This window comes from Thyridium curvatum (assembly GCF_004353045.1).
Source record: "Thyridium curvatum strain D216 chromosome Unknown NODE_17_length_530222_cov_84.051745, whole genome shotgun sequence".
Lineage (NCBI taxonomy): Eukaryota > Fungi > Ascomycota > Sordariomycetes > Thyridiales > Thyridiaceae > Thyridium > Thyridium curvatum.
The window spans coordinates 172780-190006 of NW_022156772.1; the positions used below are offsets into that span (position 1 = coordinate 172780).

A 17227-nucleotide genomic window follows, 5' to 3' on the forward strand; every position below is an offset into this window, starting at 1 on the left:
ATGCCTTGCTCTTTGCATCGTCCCAATCTCGGGGATGCCGGATCCTCAATGCTGAGTGACAAAAACCGGGTAAATTGCCTCTGCGGATACCATGGCTCCGCAGGTCTTAACAACCCTCGTGCTATAAAGGCCAAGCTGTGTTTATTTGCGCCCGACGTCTTCAGCATCTCCCTCTTCCCCCATCGCGCGACGGCTCGCCCAACCACGCTATCTAGCCCCCAATCTCCGTCCGTCCGTCCGCCCGCCCACGATGCGCTTCCACCTCCTCGCCCTCGTCTGGGCCTCCTACGCGGCCCTCGCCTCGGCCGCCCTGACCTGGACCCTGCAGCGCGTGTCCAACCCGACGGCCGACCAGGCCGACGCCTACGCCAAGATCGAGTCGGCCATGAACCTCGCCGTGGCGCGGTACAACCGGCTGACCACGCGGCCGCGCAAGTCCATCACGGTGCAGTACGTGCCCGGCGTGCAGACGGCCGACGGCAGCTTCAGCGGCAACATCCGCTTCGGCTCGAACCGGTCGTACATGAGCGAGCGCACGGCGCTGCACGAGATCTCGCACACGCTCGGCGTCGGGCAGACGGCGGCGTTCGACCGGCGGTGCGCGGCCGGCGACTGGCCCGCCGCCACGCGGCTGCTGCGGTCGTGGGACGGGGCCTCGGCCAAGATCAACTGCGGCGGCGGGCACATCTGGCCGTACGGGCTCAACTACGACAACGAGTGGAGCGAGACCAACGCCGTGCGGCACTGCCAGCTGATTGATGCCATGCTGGGCGACGGGCTCGCTGGTTGATTCTTGCTGGGGTATGCATTAGGTCTGCGACGGAGAGAAGTTGTTTCTGTATATACGTATATAGTTGGGCTTGCTATCATTCACGAGAGCGGGACGCACCTCAATGTAGTGAGTAGTCTTCTTGCAGCCACTCTCGAAGTTATCTGGCCATAGCCGGTGTTGTGAGCGAACATGTGCTATGTCGTCTGGTATGGCGTCCCTGGATTGACATGTGGGATGGCACTTTGATTAACTGTTGCCTGAGAGTAATATTTGCAGAAGTATCTTTGGATTCCACCTGGAAAGGTTGTTCTAGATACGCCTCCAGCATCCCCTATTGGTTTCGGGGTTGTTGTTGGGTTTTACAGCTTCTCACTCAGAGAGTTTCGATGACCCGCTCATTGCTTTAGGGCTCAACTTGGTAATGAACCTGGTAGAAGGACAAGAGCATCGCACGAATATGTACAAAGAAACCGGGGCAGCTGTCAATGAATATACTGCTGCATGTTTGAGCTAGATTGGATGTGTATACTCTGCTTGTCAGGCCAACGTATTTCCTGTATTATCCTATCTCTTCAACCTATGCTCCTGGGGCTGACCCAATCAGCACACACCCGAAGGAATGGTCGTGCTGCCAGTCCTCCTCGACGAGTTGTACCTGGCACCGGATCCCAGCCCACGCTTGGCGAAAGCAGTCCAGAGCTCGCACTGGTTCTTGCCCCCAGTAAGCGCCTTGTCGGCGTCGAGGATGGCGTCACGGGCCTGCACAAAGTTGGGGTTGCAGGGTTGACTACATTCAATCCCGGTCAGCGCGGGCTCCCTAACAAACAGACGTGTTTCGAGCAAGGTAACAAAAAGAACACATGTAAAGACTTACAGAGCCATGGCGTCGACCACCAGCTTCATGGCCAGATACCTGCCGTCGGTGGGGACGCCGTTGGAGAAGGTGGGCTTTGAGGCGCTGGTCAACCCGTACTTGTCGATCAGGCCCCAGAGGACCTCGTAGAGCATGGTCGCCCAGACGGTGCCGATGCTGTGCACCTCGCTCATGCCGTTGACGCTGGTGTACGTGTAGGGGTTGGTCGTCAGCGAGGTCGAGTACGGGTAGGCTCGGATGCCGTTGGGCTTGTTGGCGGCCCAGGCGCCCATGGTGTAGTCCTTGGACTTGGTGTCTGACGCCTTGAGCCTCACGGCGGTGGCCATGAAGTCACCCCACTGCAGCGCAGAAACGGTCAGCCCGAGTCAAATACGATATGGAGGGAGTTCGAAGCATCGAAGAAAAAGTTGGCAGAGTACTTACCCCTTCTCCCATGCCTCCAGACTCCAGAGCGTTCAGGCAGTTGCTGTTGGCAGGTCCACCAGTCAGGCGGGTCGACACTAATATAGCATTTGGTATTAGTATAGCTCTCAGTGGATCAACAGTCCCAGGTCTATCTAGCGGGTTACTCACGGCCATGGGTATACTCGTGGATGACAATGCCTGCTTCAAAAGCGCCGTCCCTTTGGGGAGTGCTCAAAGTCCAGACGAACATGCGCATGCGGCCTACCTGTCCGTCGGGGGGCGTCGAGAAGTCGGCGTTGTTGGTGCCTGCGCCGTCTTGGGAGTTTAGGACGACGAAATCGTTGCCCCGGCCACCTTTGCCGTTATTGTTAACCTCAAAGTTTCCGGCAGCCTCGTTGAAACCGAGCTCGTACAGCAGGTCGTGGTACTCGTTGGCAGTGTAGAAGAGCTGGACGATCGAGGCATCCCGGTAGCTGCTGGGGGGAGACATGCTGGTGGTGTACGGGTAGGAAAAGTTGTGAGCCGTCGAGACCGGGCGGTAGTTGTTCAAGTAGCTCGAGCTGCCCGTGGGGTTTTCCTGGGCGATGCCGTTGTTTCCGCGGGTTGTGTCGTACTCGGCTGATCCGTCGCCGATCCAGGTGAACGGGGAGTCGGCAAGGACCCATGGGTCGGTCACGGACACCCGGGATCCCTCAGTGGGATCATTGACGCCCCAGGGGCTCTATTGCCTTAGCGAACGAGCAGCAGGGTGCCAGTTCGAGTGACGACTTACTAGACAAGGTAAGTGGCCGATGTAGCATGCGACACGTAGTCGACTACTCCGTGGACCTCCTCCTTCGACGCGGCATCGACGTAGGTCAACAGCCAGTTGTCCACGATGTCGGTCTCAACTCTCCACGTCAGAGCGAGGTTGCCGTCGCTCTTGACGAGGTAGACCAGGCGCGCCTCAGGATCCGAAACGGCACCGGTCGTGCCCTTGAGCGCATACGTCTCGGTCTTGCCGCCGCTCGGCTCGGCAGTGGCGCCGTTGCCTGTGAGCGGAAGCTGCAGAACGTTGATGGCACCGGTCAGAGCGGCGACCGGGTCCTTAAAGTCGCGCTTGCTCAAAGGGTTCTCGGTAGGGATACTTCCAGTGAAGAAGTTGTTCCCGTAGGAGAAGACAGTTCCGTCAGAGGCAACCTTGGAAGGGATTAGAACCAATCATTCCAGTGCTCAGGATTGAGTTGCAGACTCACATTGACGTTGAAATCGGCATTGTCGATATCGAGACCATGCGCAGTCTGCTTGAGGTTGACATGAGCAATGCCATTTGCGCCGACATAATGATCATCCACGACGCGGAACTCGGCATTGGGTGCAATGCTCTTCACAAAGGCCACGGCAGTGTCCACATAAGTGTCACGCTTGGCTAGTGAGGAAGCCCCCGAGTCCGTGGTCTCGGTTGCATTGACGTACTCGGCCGTTGCCTGAAGGCGAAAGGCATCGAGATTCACAGTCCGACGCCGGAGACCCGACTCGTCTTGGCGCGCAGTGGGATGAGCCGCCACCTGAGAAGCTCCCAGGAGCCCGAGAAGCAGAAGCGAATGCATGGCCACTCTGAGAGTCCAGGAGGATAGAGAGTGTGAAGGATGGCATCACGAACTGGTCATGTTTCTCGCCTGGGAGAGGCTTACTTATAGTACGCCAGCAGAGCTCTTAGACATCCAGACCCGCAAGGCGGTATTACTGGCTGGCACATGCGTCTGCTTCCCCTTTGGAAAGGTGCCATCCGAAATGCGAAGGGCACTAGGCGGAAGATGCTGTAACATCGTCGCGGTGAGCTTGAATACGAGATGGAAGCCCTCACTAGCTCATGCACGGCCTTCCCGATGACTACAAATTATAAATGATTGTTGAAAAAGCCATCAGACTCGATTAGGCAAGCAGAAAGGCCGAGCAAAGCTGCCCTTGCTGCTAGACCTTCACAAGACAGGAAGGAAGGTCGATGCCAAGAGCTGCCATTGTCCTCGTCACTTACACATACTATTATCTCCGTTGCAGGGATGCCTGCTCCTGAAAGCTTGGTCTCATCCGGCGCCGGGGGATCTCGCAAGGCAACTGGAAGTCCCTGTTGACCAATGACGTAGCTGCACAGAGCTATACCCCTGATCCATCGCCTCCACAAGTCATCCGTGCAGAGAAGCCGGGTGGGGGATGGGCAGTTTCCTGCTCAGTTCCTCTGCTCCAACCCTCCAGGTGCTGTTCTGGAATGGAAAATCGGATCTATACTCGACACCTGCATGGAGACGCAGCTTGCTTACTTACTCGTCTCCAACAGCCCAGGGTCGTGGCTGTGGCCCTGCCACCAGCCGGCCGGTGAGCAGAGAGAATCTTGTGTACACCTGCCCGGAAGGGTATGTCACATCGACATATCCCAATACTGCCGGAGGGATCACGTTCTCAGAGAGATGCCTAACGGGAAGGTCGCAGCTTAGTTTGGTCTTGGCTGGTTCGCTTGTAGTCAACTGTGGCTGAGACCACAGGGCCGAGCAGGGCCGATTTGGCGTTGAGCAAGGACGTGTGGACAGACTTTGGTCATCCGTATAGTCCAGTGCCAGTCCGTCTGGCGGACCACTATACTCAGCTTTGGCCTTGTCAAGGACGGGGTTGTGGCGCGAGGCGGTGGGGAAGTGGGAAAGCGGGTGCAGTGCAGTGCGATGCGCAAGTTAAAACATAGCAACTGACAACAACAGCAACTCGGCAGCGCGCCCACTGCCGTGCCCCAGCAGCTTCGCTAATCTGGTCATAAGATGGCCGAGGTGGCTCGTGAGCGACCCTCCGCCGGCAGATGACCCTGACCGATGGACCGTCTTGGCACGCGCAGGGGTGCCGAGACCTTCCAGAACCAGCCAAATCACCGAAGCCTGACTGGAACGGCTTTATCAGCAGCGGGAACGGCAGCACTCGCACGCCCCCTGGGCGCAATGCTGCATGCGCTATGGGCATATATTGCACCCTAGGCGATGTAACACGCGCAGCACACACCCCGTATGCCCGGCTGGCCCAAGTCGAGAAGCCCGCCCCAAAACGATGAGTCCTGATAAGAAGGCCCAGAACACCCTCAAGTGCTTGTCGTGTTCGCTTTCAGAAGGTAGATATCAACAGTCTGCTGACGGCTGCGGCGATGTGCTCCCCTGAAAGATAAAAACCCATGTCACCAGGCTGCAGTCGGGCAACTCAGCATTGCCGAAATGGGAAATTATAGGAGACTCACACAAGTCCATGCCGTTTAGCAACCGTAGAGTCGTTTCTAGCTTGCTGCTTAGCTCGACCCGTAGAGTCATCGATAGATAAAAGATCATTGGTGTCTGCAGCTTGAGGGATAGTATCCAAATAGTATCCAGACCTAGACATTGACCCTGGCACCAAAGCAGTGTTCGTGGGGTACTGCCAATGGTGTAAAGATGCGGCAGGAGTCCGTATTCAAGTAACCTACCTATTTAGTATGCCAACCGGAACATCGGGAATGTCTTGAACGCGCCCGAACACAACTCGAAGGAGGCTATGCACAGCTACAATGGCAGGCAGTAGATTCGAGTCTTCCACTTCGAGACACATGAGGCCATAGGATGCATTTGATTCTTCTTCGAAATTTAGGGAACATTGCCTTGGAAGTCGCGCACTCGGAGTGTTCAAGACGGATATGGCGGGTTTGTCTTGAAGTTAACACCTGTATCCGCAACCCTGGAGACCGGTTGTTCTTTCAAAACAGATCTAGAGCCGACTCTCATTTTCTCCCTCGAGAATCTTCACCTCAGCCATGACGCCGAGGTGATCCGTCACCCACGCCTTCTCAAAGCCGAGCGCCACAATCTGCCTCCTCTCCTCCTCCCCGTCCGCCAGCACGTCCGCGCCGAACCGCTCAAACCTGACCACCTCGGCGGCGCCGCAAAGGTAGACCTTGTCCATCCTCGAGCAGCCAAACTGCTCCCGGAGCTTGGTCGCCGCCTGCTGGCCCCAGGTGTAGCCCTCCTCGGCGTCCTCCCGGCCGCCGAGCTCGAGGTACGCGTCCCTGAGGCCGTTGTCGGCGTGCAGCGTGCGGTCGAACGGCTGGATGGCGTTGAAGTCGCCCGCGGCCAGCGCGGCGTGGACCTTGCCGCCGTCCTCGCCGCGCAGGTAGCGCGCCACGGTCTGCATCTGGGCCGGGCGGAAGGGCGGGTCGAGGGCCAGGGACTCGAGGTGGGTGTTGCAGAGGCGCACGGTGGCGCCCTGGCCGAGCGACACGTCGACGAACAGGGCGTCGCGGTCCATGCGCGTCTGGGAGTAGTGCACGCGGAAGGCGGCCGCGACGGGCAGGCGCGAGTCGACGAGCGTCACGGTGCCGTAGTGGCCGGTCGCCCAGTTGGTCGCGTCCACGTCGGTCAGGTGGAAGCGCTCGCGGACCCACGGCGTCGCGGCGATGGTGGCCAGGTCCGAGGGCGTGCACTCCTGGAGGAAGACGACGGTGGCCGCGCCCGCGGGGCCGGAGCGCACCAGGGAGCCGAGGTGGGCGAGGGCTGGCCCCATCCGGGCCGAGGCGAAGGGCAGCATGAAGTCGACGTTCCAGCTGTAGAGAGCGATGCGGTCGATCTCGCCAAGGTCACCCGCCGGGTCCTCGCCGGCGGGAGAGGGGGTCCGCGGGAGCCAGGAAGAGCTCGCCGGGTGGAATGCGTGGCAGCATTGCCGGTGAGGCTCGTCGTCCTTCCATGGCACCGAGGTTTTCCGCAATTCTGCGGTGTCTTTCATAGCCTGGCCCACGAGAGCCTCCATATTGTTGCGACCGGAACGGAGCGGTTTGTAGGCATGCGCCAGAGTCCCCAGCAGTCGAGAGGCATGTGCCGAGAGGGGCATGGTGTGGGCAAAATGGAGGGACCCGAGAGATCCGGCGCTGCTTATGGCCTCGATCCTTTGATGCCGAGGGCGGCACGTGGACGGCTGGCGGAGCTGGGCTGACCCACGAGCGCAGTGTTCCCGTTCATGGACGCAATGCGGCCGGCAGTGAATGGCTTGCGTGACCAGAAAGAGATCACAAGTTCTGCTCTCGTACTTTCCCCAACTCATGCCTGGTTTGCTATTGCGATTCCCCGAATGGACCCTTTCGGTATTTCCAATGTTCAGTCTTGAGCAGCCTAGCCTACTGCGACGCGCCAATGTCCAATGCCTCAACCATCCCTCCCTCATGTTGTATTCTGCCACAGTTGTTGTTTTTGTGTTGCTTGTTGCCCGTATGAGCTGCGGCTGTGTGGGTTTTGTTGGATAGTTCTTGGGTACAAGTTCTCGGGTACAAGTATGTGGAGGAGCGCGCTAGGCTCACTGTCGGACATTGCGATGAGTGGGCAAGGCTGTTCGAAGTGGATGACAGACCAGTCGTCTTTCTAGGTGCAGCTTCCCAGCATCCTCCGGTATCGCTCACATCGGCAACGGTTTTGTTGTCGCCTTCTTCCTGTCACTGTGGCGGGACCCTTTGTCGAGATGGGCCGGTTCGAAAGGTGCGTCGGTCCATCATGCTCGACTTGGTAATTCAGCGAGTCGAGAACTGTCAGGGCGAGACCATTAGGTATTTCAGAGACACGAGACAGCTGTGAGAAGATGTTTGAGCACAATGAGATGACAAGTGCTCGGAGAAACAAAGCCAGTAGGCCAGTTCTTACTGCGGATTGGCGGCAGATCCTCGAGCCATGCAGCCTCTCATTTCTGAAAGAAGAGCTCTAAGGTCAGCTTGTATGCGGGGAAATAGAACCGATTGTGTGGAGAAGAAGGCTGGTGATAAAAGAGGACAGATCCTCAAAATTAGTAGTTGGCTCCACGAAGCCAACCGCTCCCAAGAGGCTCAACTGTATGTAGAGGAAAAGGAAAAGTCTAACCCTGCCTATACCGGAGACGGTGCCTGACGCAGAAAAGAGTAAAGGATGGTGAAAGAGAGAGAGGTGATGGGCACATACGCAAGACCTGTGGCCGTTGTGCACATCTCTCTGCTGCAGCTGTGCCTGAAAGCACTGCATATTATCTCGGAAGTGGCGCTCTTCCGGGTTGATCTACTGCGTAAAAGAATGGTGTGGTACCCCGCAGGCATGTGTCTGACGACGCAACAGTCTTGTCGTCGCACAAGACCAATTTCGAAAAGGAGGGCGATCCGGATGCTCTGCCATCCTGAAGGGGAACGGCGATGCCGAGCCCAAGAGGACTCGGCCCGATACGCGGCTATGAAGTAGGGCTACTTTACTTGGTTCTGACGAGATGCACTCATCCGAGATCTCGTACCGGAGCAGACGCTACACTCGGAGTACCTAGCATTGGACGGATGGGCCACAGCCTTTTCAACCCCAGGCAGAGGGCGTGAAGGAGATGGGTCCCGCCAAGTCCTGTGTGATCAAGCAGGCGATTGACGGCATGTGCTGTCTCTGCGACCGCCGGTCGAGAGTGGATGCTGAGGTGATGGAATGAGGCTTCAGTCGTTCCCAGTCATGCAGAGTACTCTACGTTCACGACCGGCTAATGCATCCATCATGCTTGCGTTCGCCCGGGTGGCCACTTCCTCCCTGCCGTCATTACTGGTTGAAGTCCCGTAGATGTTGAAGCCTTCAGCTGTCCCAGTCCGGCCCGGTGAACACATCAAGGGCTCCCAACCCCACCATAGCTGCCGCCATGGAGAGGACGAGCACGAAATGCACCGAATCTTTGCGTTCATGCCAGAACTCCCTGAAGCTTACGCGGCGCAGCATGTTGAACGACATCCTCCAGTCAGCCAAGAGGTCGCGGCAGCCTCAACCCAGCGCCATTCAGGCAGCTGCCAATAGTGACCTCAGATCAAGTATCACACCCTCTGACAAAGCACCCACATCTACTAGCTAGCTGCGCTCAATAGTAATTATGGCAGTTGGAAATGACGTCGCACCCTCAAGCCCAAGACAATAGACAGACGGTAGCAACAAGTCTGAATGGTCTCCTCTTAGCGCTGCCATGCATCCCCTGAAGCGTGTGGTGACTGCCACGTCCGGTTTCAGCGTGCCTACCCAGTGCGCCCAAATTCTCCGGCAACATGATCATGCACCTTTCCGCACCAGCAATAAGCTGGAGACAAAGAGCGACAGAGCGACAGAGAGACAGAGCGACAGAGAAAGGAGAAGGTAATAGATACTAGAATGCAGTCAGCGCACTTCTGGCGGATATCCTCAGCCCCGGCCTTGCGCTTCTCAGAGGCATGCTCATCCTTGGAACTTGGATCCTGTATGCATCGTGCCGGTGTGCTTGTCGCTTGTATGTGAGGAGAGCCAGGGGTAAGGGTTTCATACTAAAGTACCCAAGGCACAGAGGTCTAGGAAAGGGGCAAGAGGAAGCTGGATAAGTTATTGTCGGTATAGGAAGGCTGGCAGATAAGAGTCAGTGTAGTTTCCTTTGCTTTGATCGACTGCGGATAGCCCTGGGATGCTCCCCATGCCCAAGTCTCGCTCTTTAGGACCCTCCACGAAGGAAAACAGGGCACATCGCCGCCTCGGGACAGATCTGAAGAAACGCCACCCAACACCGCTCACGCGTGCGCACGTGCCCACGCGAATGCTTACGTACTCACGCACTCACGCGCTCACGCGCGCTCACGCAAATGACGTACCTTATTAGTTACGATGGCGCAGGTCCACGTCAACGCCCACACACGTCAACTCCCCGTCAACTCCCACACGCGCGACGATGGCGGTTCCCTTCCCCATCGCCATCGACGATGATGGTACCGGTGCCATCTACGATGACGGTACCAGCGCCTGCGAGAAGGATGATAACAAGGAGAATGGCATGGTGAGCGACCAGGGCAAGGGCAAGGGCACCAAGACAGCCAGCGAGCCACCACCGACCGCAAATCACAACAAGAACAAGAGGAGCAGAACGCCGCTGGCAGAGCTGCTGCCAAGTCAAGGCAACGTAAAGCATCCGAGTCCGCGCCCGGGTAAGAGGCCATGTCGACAGGATCTGGCCCGACAACCCAAGCCGAGCACCACCAGCACAAGGCGGTTGTGGGCGCCGCCACAGCCTGGCTCACTCAACAGCATCATCCGGCAGCATCCCCGCACCCGCCTCCTTGTGTCGCCGGACTTCTGGACTGCCCTTCACCTTGAACTCCTGGGTGTCACCATTGTTGACGCCTCGTCCTCCCCCGAACAATACCCGCTCCATCCCCCGCTCAGCGACAAGGTCGATGCAATCAGCAAACGTCGGCTAAAATATCTACGGAAAGCCATTTGTGGAGAAGATGCGGCTCTCTTCCTTTGCTTTCTCATAGAAGCCTTGGGTTTCAGATGCTGTTTCACAGCAACAAGGCAAGATTGCCCTCTATCTGCCACCCCCTCCCTCGACTGATGCACTGACATGTACCCAAGAAGCCCGCAGTGGTATGGCCAGCTACTCCCCTTTACCTTTGGCGAGAAAGTCTGCTGGCTCCCCATATGGCATCGTCTCAGGCGCAGCGGTGCTTCTCCCTCGTCGCATGCAGCGCCATCGATCTCAGTTGCCATCCTCGACCTCCTCTATATCTCCACCCGTGCCACTGCCATGTCCAAATCCAACAGGATTAAGAAGACACTCATGTACCTGCCACGCGGAACATACTTTCAGCCCCCGCCGCCGCCCCGCCCTCAGCGTGAGCCCTATGTCTTGGCTGCCCTTGTCGCCCAGGCCATCGGTCTGCTCGGCCAGGAGGGCAAGGATAAGGGTAAGACAGGCGTGGATCTGAACGACGACTCCTCATCTGTTCTAGTCAGTGTTATTTGCTCCCTCTATTTCTCCCTCCCCTTAGGATATGCTACTGACAGAGGGATTGCATCTACAACTATCTAGGCCCATGTCTTTGATGTCGGACGCGACAATAAGACTCCTGGAGTTGTCGTCTACTCAGCCAACATATCCTACGCCTGGGCCGCCCGCTTCACCCACCCATCAGTCTACTTTCCCCGAGGGGATGCCCCGCTCGAGATACGGAGGACCTGGCTGCCTACCGACGTGGACCGCAATGTGTTTATGTCGCGTCTGCATGGGGTTATTTTTGGTCGAGGATGATGACCTCCCTTGGTGCGTGGTCTCTGGCAATGGTCAAGATGTTGAGATTCCACCGGCAGTCTCGCTTCTTCCCTCACTTCTTGAGATCTACGTCACCCAGCTTGTCCTGCAGAATCTTATCGACATCGGGACGACAGCACTCGGGGAAGAGGATGCGGGGCTGTCATAGAAGTTGACTGATAAATAAGATTGGCCTTTCAGAGCGAGATAAAAATAAACTGAGAGGTGATATATCGAGTTGTTTTGATGTGATTCCAGGCTTGACAGATCCGTACAAGCGACCAAGCCCACCAGAGACTGCCATCTAGAAGAAGTCTGACCAACAGCCGTTAAGTGGTTGGCTGCATAATGCTCTTAAAGAAATATCGCCAACACTAAACTGAAAGCAACAACAATTGGCCAGCTAAAGGCCTTACGAGGTCTGGCTTGTGCTCGAGTAAGTAACCTCGATGAAGTCACAGCAAGCTCCCTGATCAACTGCCATGATAACAGCATCATCCTCGTCGCCGCCATTGTCAAAGCAGAGTCAAAACCTCTTGTCTCCTTGCCGTAATCTGGATAGCGCTGGCTCGATGCTCCGGCTACCCTACCATGTTAACCACCCATAAGGTAGTGACCCCCCTGGGGTGCCCTCTTTCCTTTACAAGATGTTGTGCTCGCTGAAGCTAGCTGATCCTAGACCCTTCTGTTTGTCTGCATTCATGTTGTCCCTGAATGCTTTGTGGATGCTCCTGGCACATTTGGTAGCTTCGCCCTCCATCATCTCGAAGCCAAGCTCTAGGGCTCGCGAATAGCGGAATCCGGGCGGAAGCAAATCGACATCTATAGCTTGTTTCACCACCAACTACTCGAATTCACAACTGTCTGAAACAGAAACTTCTCAAGGGCACCACCAGGCTTCCCAGGAACGTTGACAGTTGCTGGCGCAAACCTTCAAACTCAATTATCAACATACTGCAAACTCGCAGTTTTGAAAGAGACGTCTGTTTTCCACAAACACACACAATCTCCGGACCAGAACAAGAGGCATTCCACAAGCTCTGTCCAAGTCTTCGGTGGAATGATTATCTTGGTATCTGGGACTCAGATGCGGAAAACAGGACAAAGCAAACCATGGCGAGAGCACATGCTCTACTATGGTTGCGAGCTTGTCATTGCGGGTGACTCCTGTAGGGCACAACACCACCTTCTCCTATCACTCACAGTGTAACGTCAGAGCAAGCAGTCTTCTTGCACCTCCATCAAGAGCGATTGCCCCGGTTTGCCCAGTCTGCCAGGTTAACCCCCATGATTGCTTAGGCCATGACAAGATATCTACGGTATGGTGTCACTTGCCATGAACCCTTCCTCGCACCCATCATCCTGTCCATTCACCCTCCACTCCTCTCCTCTTTATCGCTCTCTCCTCCCCACAGGCTTGGTATCGGTACCATGGATGATGATACCGATGCATCCAACTCGCCGAACTCATCTCCGCCCGACTTCAGCTTTCGTCCCTCGAGCGGTACTCAAGACAGTGTAGCACAGAATCCGCCGAACCTCTTCTTGTCTGGTAGCCAATGGACAGAGAAACACCTGGAGGCCTTCAATCTGGTGACCTCTTACAGCTCCACTACTAGATTCGTGAAATCTGTCAATGACCATCATGAACCTGCCACGCTTGGGTGCTGCTGTGACCTGGGTTCCGGGGCCGGTGGCAGGGCTGCCGCCGCCGCCACAAGATTCGACCAAGCAGCCAGGAAAGCCCTCCTCGATGGCTTTCCCGCTCTGTGCGAGGCTACCTCGATCCATCGCATCAGCCGTCTTGAGAGTGGTATTGGCCCTTTATTAGCTGCTATCCTGGGCGTCCGGCGTATCTATCGCAAAGAAGGCGGCAACAATCATCATGACGACCACAATCCACCCAGCTCTGTTGCAGCGCCACAAACCCCTCTGCCACAAGCTCCTGCAACTCCTTGTCCTCCGCCACAAACTCCTGCAACTCCCTGTCTTCCGCCACAAGCTTCTGCAACTCCTTGTCCTCCCCCTCCTCGGCGGTCCTCTCGCGTGTCCAAGCCCGCCCCCCGCGGCGCTGACATGGTCGATCCACTCGCCATCTTGTCCTCCTCGCCTGCAGGACCGGGACAAGGAAGCCAGCAGCTTCCCCCATCCTCCCCAGACTGCATGCCCAGCCCCGCCTCTGACGACTCAGACGACTTGGCCTTGCGCTGCCATAACATACCCGAGATCCGGTCCGAGACGCTCCTTCACGAGCTCGTTCGCTATGTCCTCCACCAGGTCCGCCGTCCCAGTCTTGATGGTGGTGATGTGGACAGTGACGACAAGGGGACCGAGATCCAGGTTGGTCACAAAGAGTACGATTTGAACCCGGAGCACACTTCCCGCAAGTTCCCCGCGGGCCCCCTCAAAGATCCGACAGAATTCCTGACTGCCTAGGACGACGGTAGCATCGTCTTGACATGCTATCAGAGGGACGGTTGGACCAGCAAGGACCCTGCCGTCGCCCTGCTCGAGACCAAACGCGCTTTGCTGCGGCTCGACGAGGGCGAAGAGCGGCGACCCGAGGATGACAGCACGGAGGGCAAGAAACTGTTGGCGCAGTGCTTTAGCGAGGCCATCTCGGAGTTTTGGCAGCAGGGCGGTAAACAGGAAAGGTCTGTCCCTGTCGATCCCTACATTTGCGTATTGTGGAAGTATATGACTTGCTAATTGGCCGAGATATACAGGGTCTTTGTCATAGCTTGCTGTGATATATACGTCCGCTTTTATGAGTTCGAGTTTGGCAGCCGGTACAAAGAATTCCTCTGCAGCTACACCAGTGAAGAGGACAAGCTTCTTGAGGAAACGAAGGCTAGGGTGTTTAGATCGAGATGGGCGAAACTAACAGAGCCTGAGGGGAGGAAGGACGTGCTGTGCCAACTAATGACGTTACTGGAAATGCACAAGCAGTCATTGGCCAATGCGTAATTGAATTACTCTCTGGCTGCTGTTTATTGTAAGCATACATTGTCATCCCCTCTCTTTACTCTTCCTGACATTTTCTACCTGCAACGACAAGGACCGAGATAGCGAAGGGGAGAGTCATTTGCTGCCAGTACTAAGGGTCGTCAACTTGACGATAGTCAGAGCTAATATGGAAAGCAACGAGATGGAGTACGGGACGTTGAAACATGGAGTACGGGACGTTGAAACATGGAGTACGGGACGTTGAAACAGGGCTTTGCTTTTCCAGATCGCTAGCTATCATTTGAATAACATGCCTCTTTCGAAATCCAAAATGTGTGAGAACGATTTCCTTAGGGCTCTGGATCTAACAAAACGGGGGCAAACCCACGATTGCCGCGTAAATGATGCTGCCGGCGCTAATTTCAAACTGATCAGGATGGGATATCAAGGTGCCATCGCCGAATCAAAACCGACCCTCGTAGCGGCTGAACTTGCAATTGCTAGCCAATTCCTCAGCCAGCAGTTCCCAAGAGCCTAGATAGCACTAGCAAGCAGTGATTGGTATTCTTTTGAGTCTGTCTGTGCATATGGGATTCAATGCTTCGTTAATCCCCTTGTCATCACGAGATGCTGAACCACAATGATTGGATGCTACACGACAATGCTGAAGGATGAACGCTCAAGGTTTCTATCCACCGCCACTGCCTAGAAATGGGCAATCTAGTCTGCTTTGATTCCGAAACTATCCAGCCATTTTTCTACCTTGTCACCAAGCCTTGAGAGAAATGTTCCAAAGCCTTGTCACAGAGGCTTGATATCCCTATGGCGTTTGCAAGGGCGAGCATGAAACTCCTGATCGTACTAAGGAGTGAGCCGGTTGCTACAGTACTGCCTTGAGGGCCTAGCTAAAAGAAGGGAGAAGGAATAGTCAGAGGCAGGGGGAGAAGGAAAGAAAACCACCCCTCGCATCATTGTTGATATATTGCTGTCGTTGTCCCTGGCCCAACAGATGGGCTGTTGCGGCTCAAGAATCGTCAAAATCGTCGTACGAAGGCAAAGAAAAGTTACAAGGATACTTTGTGGGTTCCCTCCTCGCCCTCTCCTGTTCGTAGGCTGCGGCATCTTCCTCCCGCCGGCCTGAAGGCAAAGTCTTCATCTAGGGCATGCAGCCTGGTGGGGATGCCACCAGAAGCCATCCACTACCGAGGGCATTGCTGAGGTCCACCCAGTCATCCAAGTACAAGCACACATCTCTCTCTACCGCTCCTCGTGGTCCCTCGGTCTCGGCTGACGGAATGGCCTTCGCAGACGACCTATCCATCGCAGAGCCGCGTATCATTCATCTGAGAGCACTCGAGCAGTCCTCCCAGTCGCTTGTGAAACTCTTGAAAGCTTTGGCACGCTTTCTGAGTAGCCTGGTGGGCATCCAGAGCGCCGGCGGCAGGGAGGAGGACGGCAGGGAGGAGTGTTGTCATGTTGAGGAGGTCGACGTGGGCGTTTTGGCGCGCAGAGGCGAGGCGTGCCCGCCGCTGGTCCTGGAGTTCCTCGAGAAGAGATGGGGAGTAGCGACGACTCAGGTGGCTAAGGGCGCGGTTCACCTAGGACTTCGCGGACTTTGTACGCCCGCTACCGTCATCATCTCCGACCTGTTCGGTTGTGACAAAAGGCCCGAACCTCTGAGCGTCCTCCATCTGGGCCTTGGCCTGTCCAGAAATGTTGACCAGTAGGTCATGCATGCGGTACAGCTTCGCCGCATTCTTGCACGATTCGTTCCGTAGTGACTGCAGGAGAGATTCGTTATGATCATAGAGCTTGTCTAGGAAGAATAGGGAGGTGGCGTTGAAGAATACTGGCGAGCCCTGGACGCCGTCAGGGAAGAGACCAGCATTGCGGCTGCGCAGGGAGGAGGACGACTTCGGGTGGTAGGCAAGATAGTACAACACATCGATGCCTTCCATAGCCCACCAGCTGATTAGGGTTAAGTTTCGTGGGTCTTTCGTGTACAGGATCCATGCCCTGTCGATCGGGGACAATGGTAGAAAGGTAGACGATAATTCGAAATCTATGTTCTGGACTCCAAGGCACAAGCTACTGTCCACCATGTCCGCAAAATAGGGGATATCGTTACCTTCCAAATATTTCAGCCCTTGTTCTATCCCAACTGCGAGGGCCAGCTGCAAAATCCCTCCGTATAGATCGTAACTCGTCCGGGCAAGCGTTGAATTAAAGAAGGCATGGCTGTCAGCCCTTGGTTGAGGTCGGGGACGGGATAGTGACCAAGCACGTCGTTGTAGTCGCGGAAAGTGGCTGTGATGTCGGCAGCGAGGTTGAGGGAACGAGTAGTGAAGTTGCGTTGCGGCCGTTGTGTGAAAGGTAAGGAAAACGGTAACAGGGTTTCCATTCTTGTGACGAATACAGCGAGGAAGGCAACGGCGAAAAGGGCAACGGCGATGAGGACCGCTCGATATCACGCCGGTCGCCAATAAAGGCTCGGTAGCACCCGAAGCGAAAGGCGATGGAGAGCGAGAATGAGGAAAGTCGGAAGCCAAAGACGGCGCCACACGCCAGGGAGGCACGTCTGGAGGGAGGGGCGGCGATATTCGACGCCTTAAAACCGGCACGAGGTCGACCACAGAGTCGGCATACTTCAGAGCCACTTCGTCCTCATTGGACAGGCAGAACGATGCAATAGATCCGTCAGAACGCCAGGAGCGATGGACGCAAAGACCGATGGTGATTATGGGGCTCGTAGCCGGTCGAACCGATGCTGACGAAGAAATAGAAGCAGAGGGGCCGGCATCGAAGCCATGGCCATCTTCTTCCTTGCCAAGAGACCGTGGGTGCGAAGGCTCCCAGGCGCGTGCTGCCTGATGTAACTCGCCATCGCCATCGGCTGTGAGTTGCACGGGGATGGTGATGATAGTGAATGGGAATCGTGCAAACTCAATGCCGTTCGCGTTTACTCAAGTGGCCCCGGAGGAACCTCCGGGGCCAGTTCCTCCGGGGCCACGCTGCACTCCGTGGTGGGGGCATGGTGTCGGCTGGTTTTCTTCGATCCTGTTCTGGATGATAGGCTCAGGAGTGTTCGAAAGGATGAGACTGCACATTCTCCCACCCTCAATGGCTTCCGAGGATTTTCGTGCCCCCGTATAGAAAGGCCTGGTACA

The 17227-nt window shown here is 56.2% G+C and overlaps 5 protein-coding genes across 5 annotated transcripts; 2 read left to right on the forward strand and 3 right to left on the reverse strand.

The window, feature by feature from the left end:
• Positions 1-211: 211 nt before the first annotated feature.
• On the reverse strand, positions 212-3640 carry E0L32_003771 (uncharacterized protein; the record flags this gene model as incomplete). The annotated part of the gene is made up of 8 exons (XM_031138108.1): positions 212-796; positions 890-933; positions 1384-1589; positions 1647-1984; positions 2070-2146; positions 2220-2770; positions 2824-3230; positions 3287-3640. 8 exons carry the CDS (start codon positions 3638-3640, stop codon positions 212-214), a joined length of 2562 nt encoding a protein of 853 aa, XP_030998188.1.
• A 2164-nt stretch (positions 3641-5804) lies between these two features.
• Positions 5805-6920, reverse strand: E0L32_003772 (uncharacterized protein; the record flags this gene model as incomplete). Its single annotated transcript, XM_031138109.1, has 1 exon — positions 5805-6920. The coding sequence occupies one exon, from the start codon at positions 6918-6920 to the stop codon at positions 5805-5807; it is 1116 nt and encodes a 371-aa protein (XP_030998189.1).
• A 2835-nt stretch (positions 6921-9755) lies between these two features.
• Positions 9756-11114, forward strand: E0L32_003773 (uncharacterized protein; the record flags this gene model as incomplete). Its single annotated transcript, XM_031138110.1, has 3 exons — positions 9756-10207; positions 10439-10814; positions 10896-11114. 3 exons carry the CDS (start codon positions 9756-9758, stop codon positions 11112-11114), a joined length of 1047 nt encoding a protein of 348 aa, XP_030998190.1.
• A 1302-nt stretch (positions 11115-12416) lies between these two features.
• Positions 12417-13550, forward strand: E0L32_003774 (uncharacterized protein; the record flags this gene model as incomplete). The annotated part of the gene is made up of 1 exon (XM_031138111.1): positions 12417-13550. One exon carries the CDS (start codon positions 12417-12419, stop codon positions 13548-13550), a length of 1134 nt encoding a protein of 377 aa, XP_030998191.1.
• Positions 13551-15373: 1823 nt separating this feature from the next.
• Positions 15374-17093, reverse strand: E0L32_003775 (uncharacterized protein; the record flags this gene model as incomplete). The annotated part of the gene is made up of 3 exons (XM_031138112.1): positions 15374-15641; positions 15735-16953; positions 17024-17093. The coding sequence occupies 3 exons, from the start codon at positions 17091-17093 to the stop codon at positions 15374-15376; spliced, it is 1557 nt and encodes a 518-aa protein (XP_030998192.1).
• Between the last annotated feature and the right edge of the window lie 134 nt (positions 17094-17227).